The following is a 19,360-nucleotide window of genomic DNA, read 5'->3' as shown; positions in this document are numbered from 1 at the left end:
CACAACTTCTGATTGGCTGCAGGAGCTTCCTACACTCAATCAGAAGCTGCATTGGATGTTCAGCTTCTGACAAATGTTTGCAAACTGGAACACTCACTTCCTGGTTTGCAGAGTTTGGGAGCCTTTTTGTTCAGGAGCCAAGCCGTTCAACAACCAAGGTACCACTGTAGTAACACCTTGAACTTGGTCCTATAGCAAGCAGGCAGCCACTGCTAATCTCTGAGCTCATAGCTGCCATGTCTCCCGTATTCCCCGGGAAATCCCTGTTTTTCCAGCTGTTCCCAGCTGAAAAAACTGATTTTTTTGTTTTTCCCTGGTTTATTCTGGCGTGGGCCATTTTGGAACTGGGCGGAGCATGCTCAGAAGTGACTTTTGATGCTGCTCTGCCCAGTTCCAAAATGGCTGCAGTGCGACTTCTGGCACGGCGGCCATTTTGGAACTGGGCAAAGCAGCATCAAAAGTCACTTCTGAGCATGCTCCACCCAGTTCCAAAATGGCGGCAGGGCTACTTCCGGTCTGCTACTTCCGGTCCGATTCCTTATATCTCCGACAGGAACTTGGCAGGTATGCTCTGAGCTTGGGTGTTATATTCTGACAGGGTCTCATTCCTGTTAGCAAATGTGTTTTAGCATCCTGCAGTAACTACTGTTTCTGGGTCAAGCACAAGGGAAGCCAGTTCTGATGTTACCAATGCCTGAACTATTGTGGTCAAGCTCTGCTGATAATTTTTTAGACTAACTTACCCATGTCATGGCGTTATCATGGGATGCATTCCTTGCCCCACACCACTGGCTGTTGTTAGTAAGGGTTGGAGAACTCGGAAAGGAGACTGGGAGTGCCGTATGTTTTGCATATTATATTAATTCAGTTTTTTTGTGTTCTATCTATTCAATTGAGTTCTTTCAAATTATTTTTTTTCATCTTTCTGTTTTGTTTCATTACTCTGCTGTGAGCTGCCCTGGAGGGTTTTACTGAACAGCAACATAATGAAAATATTTTCAACGCATAGAATAGAAACTTATTAACATCACTCCATGTATCTACTAACTTAAAATGCATTTAGGTTTCTTTCAGCTTTGCTCTTCCTCATCCCTTAGGATCCTCCACCACCAAACCTTTGATAAGGGCCCTGCCAAAAGACAATTATCAAACAAGTGGCAGAGTCAAGAAAAGATCAGAGGAACACTGAGCACCAGACACCATCCCTGGCCAGCAGGCTACGTGGTAAATGACCAGTATGCAATGTATGAAATCTCAGTGAAGTTTCCGACAAGATTCTCCACTTGACATGCTTCGTTGTACCTATAGGAGCTCTGATCCTTTGCAGACAGAGAAGTTCTAGTGGAAAAGGGCAACTCTCCTAGAGATGGCTTAGAGTAGAAGAGGGCAACTCTACTAGGGTCACAAAAGAGGCAGGGCTCTTGAAATGAATCCTACAATACTGATCTTTAGCTAAAGTAGGAAATTGCGCGAGTGGAATTAAATAAATTACCTGCTGAGGGGAGGGAGGGAAGTGCAAGCTTGGCAGAGCTAGTTGTTGTATAATCGTTGGTTACGTGTTGTATGATGTTAAAGAAAAGAAGAAAATAATAAAATTTTATTTGAAAAAAAGAGGCAGGGCTCCTGTGCATTTAGTAGCAGCGCAGAAAAGGGCATTTCAGCAAGCTGTGTAACTGCTCAGTCTTTCAGAGTCTGTGAGCAAGCTTCTTTGCACTGAAGCGCCAACTGTACCCCCCAAAGTGTACAAGAAGCTCTGAATGATGGGCAGAGTCATTTTACTTTGGAAGGACTAGGGGTGGGGAAGCGTCAAATAGCCACTGACCTCTTTGCTTCTCTTCTCCTCCTTTTGCGTCGCTTTCCTCCTCAGCCATTTCTGCCTTTTCCTCTGCACTGTGCAAATCCAGCTGTGCGCTGGCAGAGGAAGACTTCCTCTAAGACGTCCTGAGTGACTCTGTGCCAAGTCTTGTTAATATTTCACTTTACTGTCTTAGCTCCCTTAGCCACCTCTAGAATACAAGCAAACTTAGCATTGCATCCTCCTTTCCTCCCCGCAGCTAAACTTTTTTTTTGGTCAACAAGATTAACTGAAGTTACTTATTCCCAGCCTGGCCAAATTAAAAAGCTCGCATAGACAGTCCGCATTTGTGTGTAAATGTAGCCCATTGATTTAAAAAGAGACTTGACATGCTTTCGAGAGTTTTTTTGTGTATGTATGTTATTGTGGAAACAGGATGCTCGCTCCAGATGAATTAGGCCCAACTCACTGCCTGGCATAAATTGACACAGTCTCATTGGCTTGGACAGGGTTATGCCATTTTACACCAGCTTAGATTCAAAACATTTAATGGCTCCATGTGACAGTTCTTAACTTCAGAAGAGGAGACAAGCTTCTTTCAGTCTAAACAGGCCGGCTTTTATTCCTGTTTCTGCACCCTAGATAGGCTTGCCATTGTTCATAATTGTTGTAGACTATTCATATTTGAGGACCTTTGTCCATACCAAATAGAAAACATGTTTCATAACATAAGCGGAGTGTTTTGAGCCCATATGCCAGATAGCTGAGAGACTGCAATTGGTCTAAGGCAGGCACCCCCAAACTGTGGCCCTCCAGATGTTTTGGCCTACAACTCACATGATCCCTAGCTAACAGGACCAGTGGTCGGGGAATATGGGAATTGTAGTCCAAAACATCTGGAGGGCCAAAGTTTGGGGGTGCCTGGTCTAAGGCCCTTTATGAGGTTTAGGGTAAGGAAAATGAAATTTGAATCAATAACTCTATGATGCTTTATTATGCTGAGGAAGACTCTTGATCCATCGAACCCTCTGCTATCTATACTACAGTCAGGAAATCTCCAGGCAAGTGCAGGAGGTAGAAAACCTGTCTTGCTGGTGTGGCAAGTGGCTAAAACTTCCCATAATTTGCAGGGTTAAATGGTGATTGCAACCAGATGTTTTTGAAAAAGATTATTTGCTCACAAGCCATTGAGATCTAATTTTAATGCAATGCATCTACAGGGAAAATACCAGCTTCTTACAACTTCTTTAATAATTGGCAAGGTCAATCACTCTAATTCTGTAATGGGTTTTCCACTATTTGGGTGGATACACACAATCATTTCTGTCAGGAAAAGGCCACTTTTTGTTGTTACTTTTCTGTTCAATTGTCTAGCAGCAGAGTGGGTCCTAAGCTATTGAGAGCCTTACATACAAATATATTGAATTTGGCCTGGTAACAAATTGGCAGCCTGTGCAGATCTCTTGAGCAGGGATGTGATATATGTACGGACAGGGTTTCACTCCTGTGAACATTCATGCTGCATTGCTCTGCACTGTATTTTCCAGACCAGTCATAAGCAGTGCATCATAGTAACTACATATAGTGCATTGAAGTAACCCAGTCTTGAAGTTGTCAGTGCCTGGAGTATTGCAGACAAGCTATCCTGGTCCCAGAACAGCTGCAGCTGGTACACCAGCCAAGAATGATGAAAGGTGGTCCTAGCCACTGAGGCCATCTGAGCCTCTGGTGACAAAGCTGGGTCCCAAAGCATGCCCAAACTGTGAAACTGCTCCTTCAGAGAGTACATCTCCATCCAAGGCATGCAAGTGACCAATTTATTGCACACAGGAACTACTCTCCCATAACACTTCCATCAGGCCCCAACTCCAGAACACCTAGAGTTTTGCGTGTTTAGACCTTTAAACCTCCCCCTATAAATAAATTCAGACAAGACTCAAATTTTGGTTTGGTTTTTGGCAGAATTTAGGCCACAACTTTATTGATTACATCAGGTGGGTGGTTGCATAGGCTCTGGTTCGACTAGCTCCCTGCACCATTGCAGGTAGCACTGACCCAGGACAGCAGCATAGGTCAGCCTAGGTTGAACACCTGGAATGGCGGAAAGCCAGGGACATGCTATGTCCGCCACCCACATGTCCGGGCACAACCCCTCTCAGGGCTGACCAAACCACTGAGTCCCTGAATTCCTTTAACGGAACACCCTTCACTTAGGGATGGCCTTACAAGTTTTGACGATTTGCTACACAGCAGGCGAAACCCAAGTGGCACCAGCCAATCAGCCAAGTGGGGGAAATTCCTGCTGTGCCCCTGTCCCAACGACAGGTGACACATGACGGCATAGCAAGGTCAAGCCTGCAAGCCCTAAAAGTTGGGAAAGGTGGGCGGGTGTTCCGATGCACTGACCAAAAGAGGAAGCTGTGAGTCACGTGCATGGGCATATATAGGTCCCCTAATCGGTTTGGCTAGCATTCCATTGGCCTGAATAACTCAGCATCAAGGGACCTACCAGTAGGGTGTTGTGGCTATCCAATCATACCCACCCACAACACAGGGTTCGGTTGCCAGGTCGCACCACAACACATGCCCTCTTTGAGGGAGTACACAATTTGCCACCGCTCCTTGGGGGGGCATCATGTTCCCCTACCGTTAGGGGATGGGACCACACATCTAGGGCTCTGGCCCAAATTATTGCTAGCCCTTTCACTCAGGTGGCGCTGTGGGTTAAACCACAGAGCCTAGGGCTTGCTGATCAGAAGTCGGTGGTTCGAATCCCTGTGATGGGGTGAGCTCCCATTGCTCAGTTCCAGCTCCTGCCAACCTAGCAGTTCAAAAGCACGTCAAAGTGCAAGTAGATAAATAGGTACTGCTCCAAGCGGGAAGGTAAACGGCGTTTCCTTGTTCTGCTCTGGTTCGCCAGAAGCGGCTTTGTCATGCTGGCCACATGACCTGGAAGCTGTACGCCGGCTCCCTCGGCCAATAATGCGAGATGAGCGCCGCAACCCCAGAGTCAGTCATGACTGGACCTAATGGTCAGGGGTACCTTTACCTTTACCTTTCACTCATGCTATATTTTCCCCTGCCCAGAACCAGCAACACTGAAGCACCATCGCTGTAACTCCCTGCCACATGCCCACACAGACAAATCTTGACAGCATCACTTAATAACACCGCATAAAGCATGAATGTTAGGGTTTCAGATGTTAAACTAAGGGTCAGTAATAAGCACAAACTGAAGATACTACGCCTTTAACTGCACTGGTTCCCTTGCCTCTCACTCTCCCACCAAAACCAGACTTCCACCCACCCAGGCTGGGTCAGGGTCACAGTACCTGGCCTAACTGTGGAGCCACCTCCCACCCTGATGGCTCCCCACTGGGGACAACACCACCACTAGGTTTGTATTCAACTAAGCTATAGAGTAGACCCATTGAAATCAGTGCAATTAAGTAGGACATCCCAGTGCGTTTCCACTAAGTCTGACTTAGCTGGATACAATCCATTGTTATTATTATGGTTATAACATTCCTTTCCTATTGGTAAACATGCTCTGCCCCCTGGAAAAAATCAATAAAACTTTAAGTTCAAAAAGACTCCCCCACAAGCCATGTGATTTACAAAACAGTCAGGCCCTATTCTGACCTTAAAACACAAAATCAATTTGGAGTGTTCAAACTATTGTCCTTTGAATATATCTTGAAAGTTCACGAATTAGAACAGCACATGTTTCCATCTTCTCAATTTGTTTTCCCTTTTATCTGCTCTTTGATTTAGTAACACTGCACACATTTTAAACCATTTTGGAGTGCAAGGCATTATTATTTTTTAAACCACACCTTGGTACAATCAATAAACAACTGCACTGTGATGATTTACATTTCCAAGGAAGGTCAATAACACTATTCATGAAGAATTTCACCATCCATGGAAAAAAACGAGAAATGCAATTTTTAAGAGGTTTCTGTATGAACAAAGGCTGCAGTTATATGCACACTTATCTGCCCTATTGAAATAAAAGACATGTACCGTATGGGGTGGCACTGATAGGCTGCACTCCGCAACACACTGGGAAGAAAGTCCTATTGAACAAAATGGGACTCACTTCTGAATAAACTAGATCAGTTGTTTGATCCATCCATGCATGTGCACACATTTTAAAGTTACAAAATGGTGCAGTCACTGCACATAGAAAGGAAGTCATACTGTTTGTCACAGTACTATAATAGTCATGAAGTCAAGCCTATTGTTTGTCTTGACATTTTTACAACTAGTCCAGACTATGCAAACTATTGTGGTAAGTGTACTACCCACAGGAGGAATTACCATGTGTGCAGAGACAAAATATTGTAATTTGGGTGCTGTGAAATAAAAATTTATCCACAGTGTAACTGCTCTTGAGGGATGATATCTAGATTCCCCACAACAATAGCCCAGTGAACAATAGCTCAAAGTGATGCTGCAGCTGCTGAAGCCCAGAATCACATCATAATTGACAGCGTAAAAATGCATTTTCAGCCTCACCCAGAACCTGAGTTTTGTCTGTCTCCTAATTTCATGCCCAATAGCTCAGTTATTAAGCCCCCGGTGGCATGTTACTTATCTAATAAGGACCTTTGAAGAGTGATGTGTTAATCGTTTCAGAGAAGATAAACAAATCATTAAAAGATGCTTGTGAACTGCCTCAAAATAAATTATAGAACATGATAGGATTGCTACGGTGTATCTCATCACCGGAAGATGGGAATTAATGTTTTAAGGATCTGCGCCATGTCAAATTTAATATAACATGACATGGGAGCAACAACACCAGAGGAATCACATTCACATTTGCCTAACACAAATGCACAGAGAAATTGTTACAATGGCTACCTTTGTATATTTCCCCTGAGATGCTAATATTGCATCAGGTAAAGGCAGCATCTATGGCTGCATTGAGATGTAGGGTTTATTGTATTAGTTTTACTGGTTATCATGCTAGCACTGCTGTCTCATGTGCTGATGAAAGCCATGGAACATTGCGGGGTCTGGAGAAAGCAAAGAAGGGCAGGTAAGGGAGAAGAAAATTACAGAGTCAAAAGAGATGAAGCGATGGAAGGGAAGAAACCTTTCACAAGCAATCCATTCTGGCCTATGTTAATGGAGAGGGGTGAAACGGGCAAGAGCCAAAATGTAGAGGGGGGGGAAGAGATATTTGGTTCTGCCTTTGCCAACTTGGTTCATTTTATTTCGTTTTCTTCCTCCACCACCCTCCTTCTTTCATGGAACTCAACCAAGGCAGCGTACATGCACACTTTGGGCTCTGCCTAATACAAATGTAGCAGAGAAATTGTTACAATGGCTCCCTTTGACGATGGCCCAGCCCACTGGCTGCATGTGGCCTCCAATGGATTATCCCTGGGGGAACATGGCCCTCAACATAACAAATAGCACTACTAATAGTAGTACTTATATGCTGCCCATCTGACTGGGTTGCCCCAGCCACTCTGGGCGGCTTCCAGAAAAATATAAAAACACAATAAAACATCAAACATTAAAAAAAAACTTCCCTATAGAGGGCTGCCTTCAGACGTATTCTAAAAGTCATATCATTATTTATCTTTTTGACATCTGGTGAGAGGGCGTTCCGCAGGGCGGATGCTGCTACTGAGAAGGCCCTGTGCCTTCTCAGTGAGGAAACCACTAGAAGGCTAGAAGGCCCTCGGAGCTGGACCTTAGTCCGTCCCCCCCTTTATGGGTTAGGGCTGGAAATGCTATGTATTTCCTCCATGGTTAAGAAAGCCTCGGCAATATCAAATTGCAACTTGCAAGGCCCATCTGTGTGTACTTGGCTATCCTATAATCTACAAACATAAATGGAAACACACTGGTGAATTTAAAGTGAGCAGATGCTCAGCAAACCCAAATCTATTCTGATTATGGGGAAAATCAGGTTCATATGGAATGTAGAAATCTAGAGCTAGCTCAGCATCTCCTGAATAGATATCCTGTTTCTTACCGAATAGTAAGCACATACCAAGAAATTGTGAGAGTTACATTACTGCCTTTATTGAAAAACACACCTCCCTTACAGACCACAATCTCTGGAAACTCTTCCTATTTCAGCCCAGCAAATGTGGGGTCCTGTACTGCCTGGTGTGAACACAGAAGTCAGAGGTGATCACAAATCAGTGAGCAAGACGGTGAGCTTACATGTGTGCCAGCTAGCTTGACCATGCCCCTGGTCAATGAGTCACATTTGGGAACTGATTCGCTCCAAGTTTCTGGCCATCAATACTTGGAAGCTGTGTACCAGACTGAGAGAGTTTCGTCAGTCTCCTTCTCCGTTGGTCCTTCATGCTGAGGAACTGGCTCGTTTCAGATATGTACTGATGCTTTTCGCCCTGGCCTTCAGATAAGAGGCGGCATTGTGCCGTTCTTCTGAGCAGTCTGTGTTTTTTTGGGAGAGAAACGTCACCCCCCAGGAGAGCTGACAGAGATCCCTTTTTCCGACCTTGCAGTGCACCCTTAGAATCTGCATGTGTCTGCTTCCCCTCAGGAGACACCTCCCTGCTTCCATTACCTGAGCCATTCCCCTCAGGCTCTCCTAAACTGCGTCCTTCAACAGAGTCGTTCGTCTCAGGCTTTCCTTTACCAGGTTCATTAGCAAAGTCATTCCCCTCAGGCTGTTCTTCACCGAGTCCTTTAGATGAGCTGCTCCCCCCAGGCTCTCCCTTACTTTGTCCATCAGGCACCCTATTCTTCCCTGCCCGGGACCTGCTCCTACCACCGTGCGAGGACCTCCTTCCGGCTTGAGACTTGCTCCTCTTGCCATATGGCTTTCTTGCCCGAATCTGGGGCTCTTTCCTTTTCAGTGGTAGCCATTTGCCACCAGAGGAAGTCAGATGTGTTTGAGGAGCCACTTTAGTGTCAGCACAAGCCTTTCCCTTCATATCATTGAATTCTGTTCCCTTCCCAGGTTCAGACTCTAAAGTAAGCCTGTGCTTCTCACCTTTGGACTCTGGCTTGTCATCCTTCGGCTCATTCTTTCTGAACAGCTTTTCGCTTTTCACAATACGTGGGTTGCTTCTTTCTGCCTGTTGCTTCTGTTTCCCAGCATGAGGCTCCCTATTCCCAGCCTGAGGGTTGTGTTCAGAAACCACCTTGCGCTTCATAGCTGATTCATTACACACAGGGTCTGGTTTCTTGTGACTGAGGGACCCCTTATCTGGCCTGGGCTGCCCCTCGTCCTGCCTAGGCTGCTCTTTTTTCCTTGTGGCATGCCCCTTGTCCTGATCCATATGTCCCTCCCCCAGCCTAACAACTCCTGGGTTCTTCTTATCTGATGGGGGATGCCCCTCGTCCACTCTCTGTTGCCCCTTGTTTGCCTTGAGATGCCCTTCGTCTGGTCCAGAATTCTCACCTGGCTTGGGAAACACAAAATACCCTTTATCTGACTTGGAGTGTTCCACTTTTGGGCGAGATAGTCCCTTATTAGTCTTATGCCCCTCTTTCGGATCACATTTCCCTTCCCCTGGCCTAGGACAACCCCTGTCTGACCTGAGATGTTCTTCACTAGCCTTTGGACCCTGTGCTGCTTTTGCCCAGCGTTGACCAGCATTAGCCCCAGAAAAGCACTTGTCTTTCTCGTGTTGCTTTCCTTCAGCCCATTCTCGACACTCTTCTGCCCAGTCTCGCCATTGGCTTGCCCACCGACGCCAGTCTTCTGCCCACCGACGCCTTTCACATGTCCAAAACTGATTCTTTTCTGGGTAATAGTAGCCCCTGTTCAACCTGTAATCCCAGTTGTTTGCGTTAGTTTCTCTATCGTAAACAGGTATGCCTGCAAGAGCCAGAATATATTGGTCAACTGGAGGTCTGTTCCAGCAATGGAGCTACAGAAATAAGCCTAGGATCTACATTTACACACTCTTTTCGTGTCCAGCGTGATTAAAAATTATCACACAATTTCAGGGCATGGTTTGTGTTTCTCCCATTGAATGGAATTAGAAGAGCATGTAAACAACCAGAATTCTGATGACTCACTGACAATAATGTTAACTACATATTCTGTTGCATTCAGACTTCATAATGCTTAGAGTAGACCCACAGAAATCAGTGCAACTTAAGATAGTCACAATCAACTTGAGATTTCTGTGGGTCTGCTCTAAGCATGACTAAGTCTAGATCCAATCCTTTTTGTCACCCTTATATCCTATTTGCATTAAGGGTATGTTGAGAATAGAGAATTGTTAATGGTGTTGGCCACTGAATGAGAGACAAAGTTGATATATAGTAGGGCTGTGTGCACACCCACCCACCTGCCCTGCCCTGTGATCTTGTTGCCTTATCTTTGATTTATTATATTTTTAATTTGTCCTTTTGTTGAAGGAGTTCTGAATGGCACTCATTGTCTTTTATCTGCACAAAAACCCTGTGAGGTAGGTTAGGCTGAGAAAGGGTGGCTGGTCCAAGGTCGTCTGAAGCTGGTCTAACACTCTAGGGATGAGCTGAATTCAGCCACACATGTTCTCTCTCAGTCCCTATGGTCCCCATAAGGTCTCTAAGTCCCTATGTTGCCTGAGGCAACAGCAAGGTATCTTGAGTATCCCATCATCCACCAGGTGGCCCACCAGAATTTGGTCAGGGGCCCATCAGTGGTCTGCATTTGGTGGCTTTAGTAGGAACACCAATCGTACTCACACAAAGGAAATACCCAAGAAAAAGAGTAAACAGATTGGGTTGTATTCAATGCTGTGTAAGCAAAATTCCATTCATGCAACAGGACTTCCCAGGGATTCCCTAGGGCAGTTGTAAGGGTTTGTAATGGCTATACAGGGGAGGAAGTTTCTTTGTGCCAAGCAGAAGTCTGTTATGTGAATGGAACAGAGGCACCGCATGCCACTCATTATCATTATCATGTCCCATGGAAGTTCAGATAATAATGTACCACACACATTTTTAAATTCAACAGAGGAGAGAGAAGCAGACATTGAAGGAGATATAAGACAGGTAATGGAGAACCTTGCCTGAATTTACTAAAGTGCATAATTTTGCCAAGTAAATGAGAACAATACTAGAATAAACCAGAGAGGGTTCATTTCTTGTACCCAGCATCCCCTGGTTTATGCTGATTGTGCTGGTTATAATTCTTTTATCTGCTTTGTCTTGTGCTGCTTTGGGGGTGGCATTGCTGGGCTTTTATTTTTTGGTTTTTACTGGTAGGTTTAGGTGTTTTGTTTTGTTCTGTTTTTGTAAACAGGATTTTGTATTTTATTGTCTTTGTAAAGTGCCCAGAGGACTTGGTCAGATGGGCAATATATAAATGCTGCTGTCATCATCATGATGGCCTAATGGGTTTTATTCAGTGTTAGTCATACTCAGAGTAGACACATTGAAATTATTGAATATGCATAACTTAGGTTCATTAATTTCAACAGGTCTACTCTACGTATAACTTTGTTGGCAATAGCTGGATGTTACCCTCTTCCCCCTGCCTGCCCTTCCAGGCATTAATATATTGTGAATATTGTAGATTCCCTAGATTACACCAATACAACATATGCTAATCAATGAAATGATTCTGTCTTTTCCATTGCTTATTCCAAATTTGAGTGTATTTGGCATATATCCTGCATTCATTTGTTCATTCGTTTGCTTGTAGAGCTAATCATCCTTACCTATAATTCACAGGACAAAGAACATGTTTTCTTATTTGGTTGTTGTTTTGTTTTTTGTTTGCCTAATGAGCTGTGAGAGAATAAGGTGGTTTTCAAACAAAAAGAAACAAAAAACCCTCTGAGTCAGAATTTTCTGGGTGTCTCAATTTTCAATAGGGAATGCATGCTTTCTGAAAATCAGGCTCCTCGGAGGTGCCCTGTACACACTGAGGTAAGCATTCAACACCTGTCACAAGGCATAATACAGCCCACTCAAATTTACCATTAACATGGATAGATACCGTCTTCCCGTCCTCTTCAACTTCCAAGTACTTGCTTTCATTCTCAAGATGTCTGAAGGGGAGAAATGTCACACAGTTACCCGACCAAACAAGGGACAGAGGCTTTAGGACAGGCTTCCTCAACCTCAGCCCTCCAGGTGTTTGGAGACTACAACCCCCATCAACTCTGACCACTAGTCCTGCTAGCTAGTGATCATGGGTGTTGTAGGCCAAAAACATCTGGAGGGCCGAGGTTGAGGAAGCCTGCTTTAGGAACAAGAGAAGCCTCCATATTATAGCCTCCATGTTCAAACACAGGATATATCCCTGTATGCACGCATCTGCATGTGAGAACTTTACTTGTTCCTATATGTGTGAAGGAATCTGCCCGTCAAGTCACTGTTGTCTCAAATATTCACCTAATAAAAGTTTCCTCACAAATTCTGTAAGGCAGACATATGACTGTTAAACTCACTCACATACCTCTTTCCTCTAGAGACATACAGATACCCTCTCACATCCTGTAAACCTGAGAGAGTCAGACACATTACTTGCTTGCTACCCTAAAGACTCCAAGCAACATACAAAGTATAAACACAGATACGCTACATAATCCTGGACCCAGGAGTTAGGAACATAAAACAAGCCTGCTGGATCAGACCAATGGCCCATCTTGTCCAGCATCCTGTTCTCACAGTGGTCAAACAAATGTCCGTGGGAAGCCTGCAAGCTGGACCTGTAATTCCCAGCAACTGGTATTTCAGAGGCATTTTGCTTTTGGACCTGCTTGCACATTGCAAACAGAAAGAGTAATGCAGCCAGGGGAATCAAGACTTAAGGAGAAGATTCCTACAAAGATGGGTCCCCCCCCCTTACCTTTTGGTTGTGATTTTTTTGCCATTCATGAAGGCAGTCATGATGGAAAAGTGATGGAACCTTTTAGGAGCGCTGAAGAAGGATACAGAAAAATCTGAAACACACAGGTTGCCACATACTCATTATGAAGTGCACCTAGGCCACAAATATCACACACACACACACACACACACACACACACACACCAAGCACACACAAAACAAGCACAGTGTAATTCATCTTTCATCCCCTCTCGTAAGATGCTCTGGTCAGGGGTAGCCAAAACAGTGCCTTCCAGAAGTTGCTATAATCATAGCAATGCTTCCTGGGGGTGGTGCAGGTTTGATTCCCAAAACATCAGGAGGTCATCATATTGGCTACACTTGCTCTCGTCAATTACCTCAGCGATACTAGTTATAAGATTGAAAAGGACATCTGGAGCTATTGAACTTGCTCCCTAAGGATCAAATCACCTCTATAGCAGCTTCCGCCCCAGCAGACTTTTACATCAGCTTTAGCGATTTTTTCTGATAACACTGGCAATGGGAGGAAGGGTTGCTGGTAACAACAGCAGATGCTGCTGTTTAGTCACCATTTTGGCATGAAGCACCAGAAGGACAAGTGGGACTGAAATATTGAAACTAGAAATAGGCAAAGGGAGAGAGAGAAAGAGAGAGAGATGATGATGATGATGATCAACACACCCTCCCAAATAATCTTTTCCTTAGGATACATATAGGCATTGCTCTTCTGCTCTCTTTCTACAGCATAGCTTTATGCCTGGTCCATCTGTATTCTTAGTTTGGGTAAATCCTTAAAATCTGGCTATTTCTTTCTCTTTCTTATTATCAGAATACTGTGCCACAAACAGAAGCCTCACCACAGGTATGTAATATAGGTACCTGCAGTGCTATTTTTCTAGAAAAAGAGGTGCCAAAACTCACCGTGATTGCCTCCCTTGTTCTTTTATCATGGTAATGGAGCCCAAGTGAGACGTGCCGGAACTGAGTTCCCACAAGTTCCGGTAAGTTCTGGTTGGAAAAAGGCCCTGGGTACTCACTTTAGCGCTCCTAAGCTAACAGCTGTGGCAACCAAGAGGCTTCACAGCAGAGCAGTTTTCCGAGAAAGGATGTAAAGGTTACCTGAAGAAGAACGTTGTTTTGTGAAGAATATTTTGATGCCATCGTGATCAAACACAGACAGGTGCTTCTCATCCTCAGATCTCTCTAAGGAGAGAGAAAAGGAAACAATTCCCAATGCTGTGCCATTTGAAAGGGATATGTAAATAACATGGTTTTGAAAAATAAAAATAAGCTGTTACAACATCACCAAAGTTGTTGCATCGTCTCCTTCCAGGATGTATGTGAGGATTAAGGAAAGGAGGCAAAAGAATCTCTCCTTGGAGGCAGAACTAGTTATTTGCTCCAAATTGCTTTCCAATCTACCAGGCTGCAGCAGTCATGGAACCCCTAGATACAGTCAACCTACATGTATTATATTTCTATATATACCTACATGTACTATTTTCAACCGGCGGCATGCTTCTTTGTGCGTAAGGAAACAAAATTAGATTCTGGATCTCTTTAAACACATATGGTTGAAGAAAACTTTTGAAAACCATTCATAGCTCTTGAGGTATTTGTAAAATAGGGGTGGGGAACCTTTTGGGCTCTGCAGGTGGTGAGATGATCCATCTGGCAGTCACAACACCGCTCTGGCATCACATGTTTGACAGGTGGGTTGCTCCACACACCCATTAAAATCCTTTGTGGTCCCCACTATCCTGTCTGAGCACAGGAGAGGGCTGAATGCTCTTTGCACCAGTTTCTCCCACCCTTTTAAAGATTGCTGGAGCAATCTTTTTAAAAAGTGGGTGAAACAGCTGCAAAGAGTGTTCAGTTGCTCTCCTGAGCCCAGTGCTAAACAGAACCATTAATGTCCTGTCAGGAATGGAGGGAGAAATTTGTTTGTTTAGCATTTTAATGCAAACCTACCCAATTCGCATATCCAGTACACAAAGCGAAACGCAGCTGTCTTTCAAAAGTCACACCCCTCTGAATTTTGCAACACCATTTTCCAGCAAAATAAGTGTACAAAAAAGTGTACATATATTCATGAAAATCATGTTCCAAAATGCATAATGCTAGAGGAAATGCCGGGACGCGGGTGGCACTGTGGTCTAAACCACAGAGCCTAGGGCTCGCCAATCAGAAGGTCGGTGGTTCGAATCCCCGCAACGGGGTGAGCTCCCATTGTTTCGTCCCTGCTCCTGCCAACCTAGCAGTTCGAAAGCATGTCAAAGTGCAAGTAGATAAATAGGTACTGCTCCAGCAGGAAGGTAAACGGTGTTTCTGTACACTGCTCTGGTTCGCCAGAAGCGGCTTAGTCATGCTGGCCACATGACCTGGAAGTTTTACGCCGGCTCCCTCGGCCAATAAAGCGAGATGAGCACTGCAACCCCAGACTTGTCCGTGACTGGACCTAATGGTCAGGGGTCCCTTTACCTCCACCTAGAGGAAATTGCTTGAAAAACTGGATAGAGTGCATGCAATGTCAAATGCAAAAATCATGCACTTTAGGAAAAATGATTGCAAAAATATGTGGGCTTCAAGGGAAAAAATGCAAACTGATGTGGAAATGTGGTGAAAGGCTGGAAAAATGTGAATCCAAGAGGATCTGAAGTGGACAGGTTGGTAAGTCCCACTAAGCCTTAGAGATGTTACTAGGCTCAATCAGAGGTTGGGACGAGGCCCTTGGCCTCTTCTTTGGACTACTCACTTGTTTCCTTGGAAGTCTCTGTGCTGCTCCCATCATACTGGTTACGCGTGCTTCCTGGAATAGAAGTAAAAGTGGAAGAAAATTTCAAGCTGCCTCTTCATCTCTAGCTTTGAGTTTTCCAGTTTTATTGCTGCTGTTCTGCATCATGTTAAAGATACCAAGAAGTCCCTGGTTCAAACCACACCACATCCATAAATCCAGCTCAGTGGCTATTAGACAAGTTGCTGTCTCTGGACCTCAGTTCTCTCCATTTCTATGCCACCCTTCATCTGAGGATCACAGGGCAGTTTACATTATAAAAACACAAAAATACATAACATAGGAAGAAACAAAAATAGTTTAAAAGGCCATAATTGGTTAATTAAACAAAGACCTGGGAGAAGAGGAATGTTTTTGCCTGTTGCCAAAAGATACGATGAAGGCGCCAGGTGAGCCTCCCTGGGGGAAGCATGGTTGGGAAGTGTATGTGAAGAATGTAATATCAGTTTGACAGTGGGGAGATGCACAGCGCATGATGGGGTGTGGTATCTTTTCCAACTGCTGGGCCAGAACGTGACTTCCACTGCCCCCTCCAGGCCACTTTGACAGGTGCCCCCCAATTGTTAATTGTCTTATTATGATGTCAGGTGACAACTTCAGAGGGGCCTTCTGTTAGTGCTGATCAACTGATTTATATTGACAGTGAGCCCCATGTTGCCCTTTTGCAGGCATGGTTTGAATTCAAACCATGGCTGCAAAAGGGTATTGTTTCTCTGCAGCTCTTTGCAAAGCTGGTCTACAAAATAAAAATGTCCAGTTACAAGTGCAGTTTGACTCCAAACCACACCAGCTTGAAAAGGCCTTGCTGTTAGTGAGCTCCACTTGCCAAGGAACAATCAAGAGTGTGCTTAAAACTCCTTCTTGTTTCTTTGCAACCACGTATTTACTTGCCCCACACCTGATGTTGCAAATGATGTCGGGTGCAGAGCAGGTGGGTGTTGTTTGGGGGGGGGGAAGCCTTGCAGCCCAAATTGAGACTCCTGCTGAGTCTAATTTGACCCACAGTCCAAACTGTATTATTATGCTATATCTTACTAGGAACTGGAGATAAAGGAGGACAGAGTGGTGGCAGATCCATATTTCTTGTAAAGTTTAGTTCCAATCATAGGTAGTTTCTCCATATCCAAGCCTCTTTTAAGAAAAATAAATCATTCTGTCAGCAAGGTAGAAGGTTGAACTTCCATCCTTCCAAAGATAATTGTAAATGGAGATTAGATTAAGCAGCTTAAACTAGAGTGGAAGAAAACAAAGGTCAAATGTGGGAATGGTCTCATATGTGCATTGAAGGATTGGGAGAAAATGTGTTAACAATTCCGACTGTGCAAACAAAAAAATGAACGAAGGAAGTTTGGAATTACTTATGCAACCTTGTGTCGCTGCCTAAAGAATTGAGTGTTACTATTTTTATTTGTTCATATATTTACATTCTAGAGCAGTTGACAAAGTTTAATCCATGTTCATTATGTTTTTATTTAGGATTAATAAAAATAACTTAGCTGTTGTGACTGTGAATGTTCTGTTGGAGAGAGGAAGAAAAGGAGCGCTGAAGAGAAACTGGGTGCCTTACTGTCTGAAAGGACTTTGTAGGCTTCCACAACCTCCTTGAACTTCTGTTCAGCTTCTGCCCTGTTATCTGGATTTTTATCTGGGTGCCATCTGAGCACTTTACTCCTGTACCTGCATAGTTTACAAGATGCAACAAACATTAGTGGCTATCCATCCTAGAACTATCCACCTATGCTATCCCCCATGATAATGGTGAGAACCACCCAAATAGGTTAGTGACCATCTTCTAGTACCATTATTCTGGACAGTTTCTCAGACCATGAATTATCATGGTGATGATGAGGCAATAGCTTGCAACTGGATTTCTGCCTCAATTGTCCACGGAGGAAGCCAAGTTAATAACATAGGAACCTGCCTTATACTGAGTCAGATCATTGGTCCATCTGGTTCAGTATTTATCTACAGAAACTCTTAAGGGTTTCAGACAGAGGTCTTGCTCAGCCCTACCTGGAGATGGTAGGAATTAAACATGGGGCCCTCTAAATGCAAGGCAGGTGTTCTGCTTCTGAACTATGGGACCTTTCCTGAAATTAGGTCACTTAATATCAGGCCCTGCTGGTAAATGTTGACAGAGAAGCAACATGAGGAAAGGTTAAGATTACAGGGTTGTAGGAAAAGGGGCACCCCAAGGAAGGATTTTTCTTACGCTCTTTTAATATCACTCATAGAGGCACTTTGAGGAACATCCAGGATTTTGTAGTAATCCACCATGATGTCCATCCATCCAATGCAAAGACCAGCTGGGAAGCTGAAGAAGAAGAGCAGCCAAATGTGAGGGTGATTTCTCTTTCTGAAAATACAATGGGAGTACAGAAGCCTTGGGTTGCCTTGAGGTAAGCAGAGGCAGAATGTGTTCAGGGGTAGAAGATCTCACATTCCAAATTGGTGTTGATGCCATGACTCCCAGTTCCACCAGCTCTCCCAGTTGCGCTTCCCCATCCTTCATGAATTGCAACTCCACACCACTGCACAACATGGTGTCATTATGCAGCACCCAATCAGAAAGCAGCTCCCTCTCCTTTTTTTAAAAAAAAGTAACTGAGTTGATGTGTTTTGCTTTGAGTGCATATGTAGTGCATAGGTCCATCTGTCATTCAGTGCACTGAGTATGAGCTGTAAATATAGGTGCTCCTAAGACGTAATCACATTTTATCTGAAACATTGTGGGTGGGGGTTCTCACTCCACAAACTCCTGCTGCAGGCTCAAATCCCCACAAAGCCATATACTGCAGGTAATCAACCATGTTTAATTAAGAAAAGAAATGTCAGCTAATATGCAACTATCCCCTGCATATTAGGTTTAGTTGAATGTAATTCCAACTGAGCTTAATAGTGCTAATTCTTAAGTAAAGCATGCTTAAATGATTATAATCTGTCCAGTTGATTTAATATGTTTACTATTTCATTTTCCTGGACACATAATCTGTCCATCATAGCAAAATTCCAGGTCTAATTCCCTTTGCTTCTATCATTCACATAGCAAGACTGATGCTTAATTAGACTTCTTATTTCCTGTTGCTCCTGTCATGGGCTTCTTCCCACCCCCTCACAGCCTACAAAGAAGATCCAGAATGTAACATTTTATTTTTTCACTTCTAAAGTTTTTATAATGAACCTTCATTTTTCTAAAGCTCAGCTCACAGCCATTCTGTTGACATGGTACAATATGTTCCTGTTTGTGGATTCCTTTCTTTCTTAAAAAAGAAGAAGAAGAAATCTGACCTTTTAGCATTTTATTTGTCACTTACTTTTTCTTCTCCCACTAGATGGCTGGTCTTGGATCAGTTATTGCTCTGTTCTATCACTGTAGTCAATTCTTAAGTGATTTTTCTTGAGGTTCAGTTCATTCTTCTGCTTGCCTAACGAGTGATAAAAATTTACACCTATTGTAAAATTGTGAATAAAACGCTGATTGCAGAAAGTAAAGACAATCATGTGCTATAACATTAACTAGCTCCATCACGCTGCGTCACTGTTTAAGAGATTTGTCTCAGCATCAACAGAGTAGTCTTTTCAGTTTCTTGTTAAAGCCGATTGCCATTGAAAAACAACAACACATTTTTATTACATGGGTACCATTATCCATGGTTGTTACCTTTGCTGCCAGGAGTGATCAATCCATTAATTATTAAGCTGAATTGTTCTGCTGAGAGATGTGAGGGGTAGGGGTGGGAATCTCTTTCTCCAAAACCAAACCAATGTTTTTTAAAGGTATATTAGGTGGCTGTGTGTGAGAGGAGGGCACAGAAGTTGGAGACAGTGGAGGTTATTGTTCTCCAACAGTCCGTGGAACGAAAGCTTCTGCTAAGGTAAGTCAGAATTCCACCTGAAGAACAAGAGGAGTGATGTCACACACAGGCAATGGAACCACACTCCTTCAAGCCAGTCCCTTGCAGGCAATGTTCTAAGAG

General features: G+C 43.8%; 1 protein-coding gene across 1 annotated transcript; it reads right to left on the bottom strand.

The window, feature by feature from the left end:
- Positions 1-8,016: 8,016 nt before the first annotated feature.
- LOC118082693 (uncharacterized) lies at positions 8,017-17,669 on the bottom strand. The gene is made up of 8 exons (XM_035110548.2): positions 17,596-17,669; positions 16,951-17,060; positions 15,345-15,398; positions 13,709-13,792; positions 12,588-12,681; positions 11,714-11,784; positions 8,469-9,614; positions 8,017-8,354 (listed from the first exon to the last, which is right to left on the bottom strand). Exons 1-8 carry the CDS (start codon positions 17,667-17,669, stop codon positions 8,017-8,019), a joined length of 1,971 nt encoding a protein of 656 aa, XP_034966439.1.
- Positions 17,670-19,360: the final 1,691 nt, after the last annotated feature.

The sequence above is a fragment of the Zootoca vivipara genome, chromosome 1 (assembly GCF_963506605.1).
Source record: "Zootoca vivipara chromosome 1, rZooViv1.1, whole genome shotgun sequence".
Classification (NCBI taxonomy): domain Eukaryota; kingdom Metazoa; phylum Chordata; class Lepidosauria; order Squamata; family Lacertidae; genus Zootoca; species Zootoca vivipara.
Note: the sequence above shows the minus strand (reverse complement) of the source record. Positions and strands in the feature narration are given on the sequence as shown.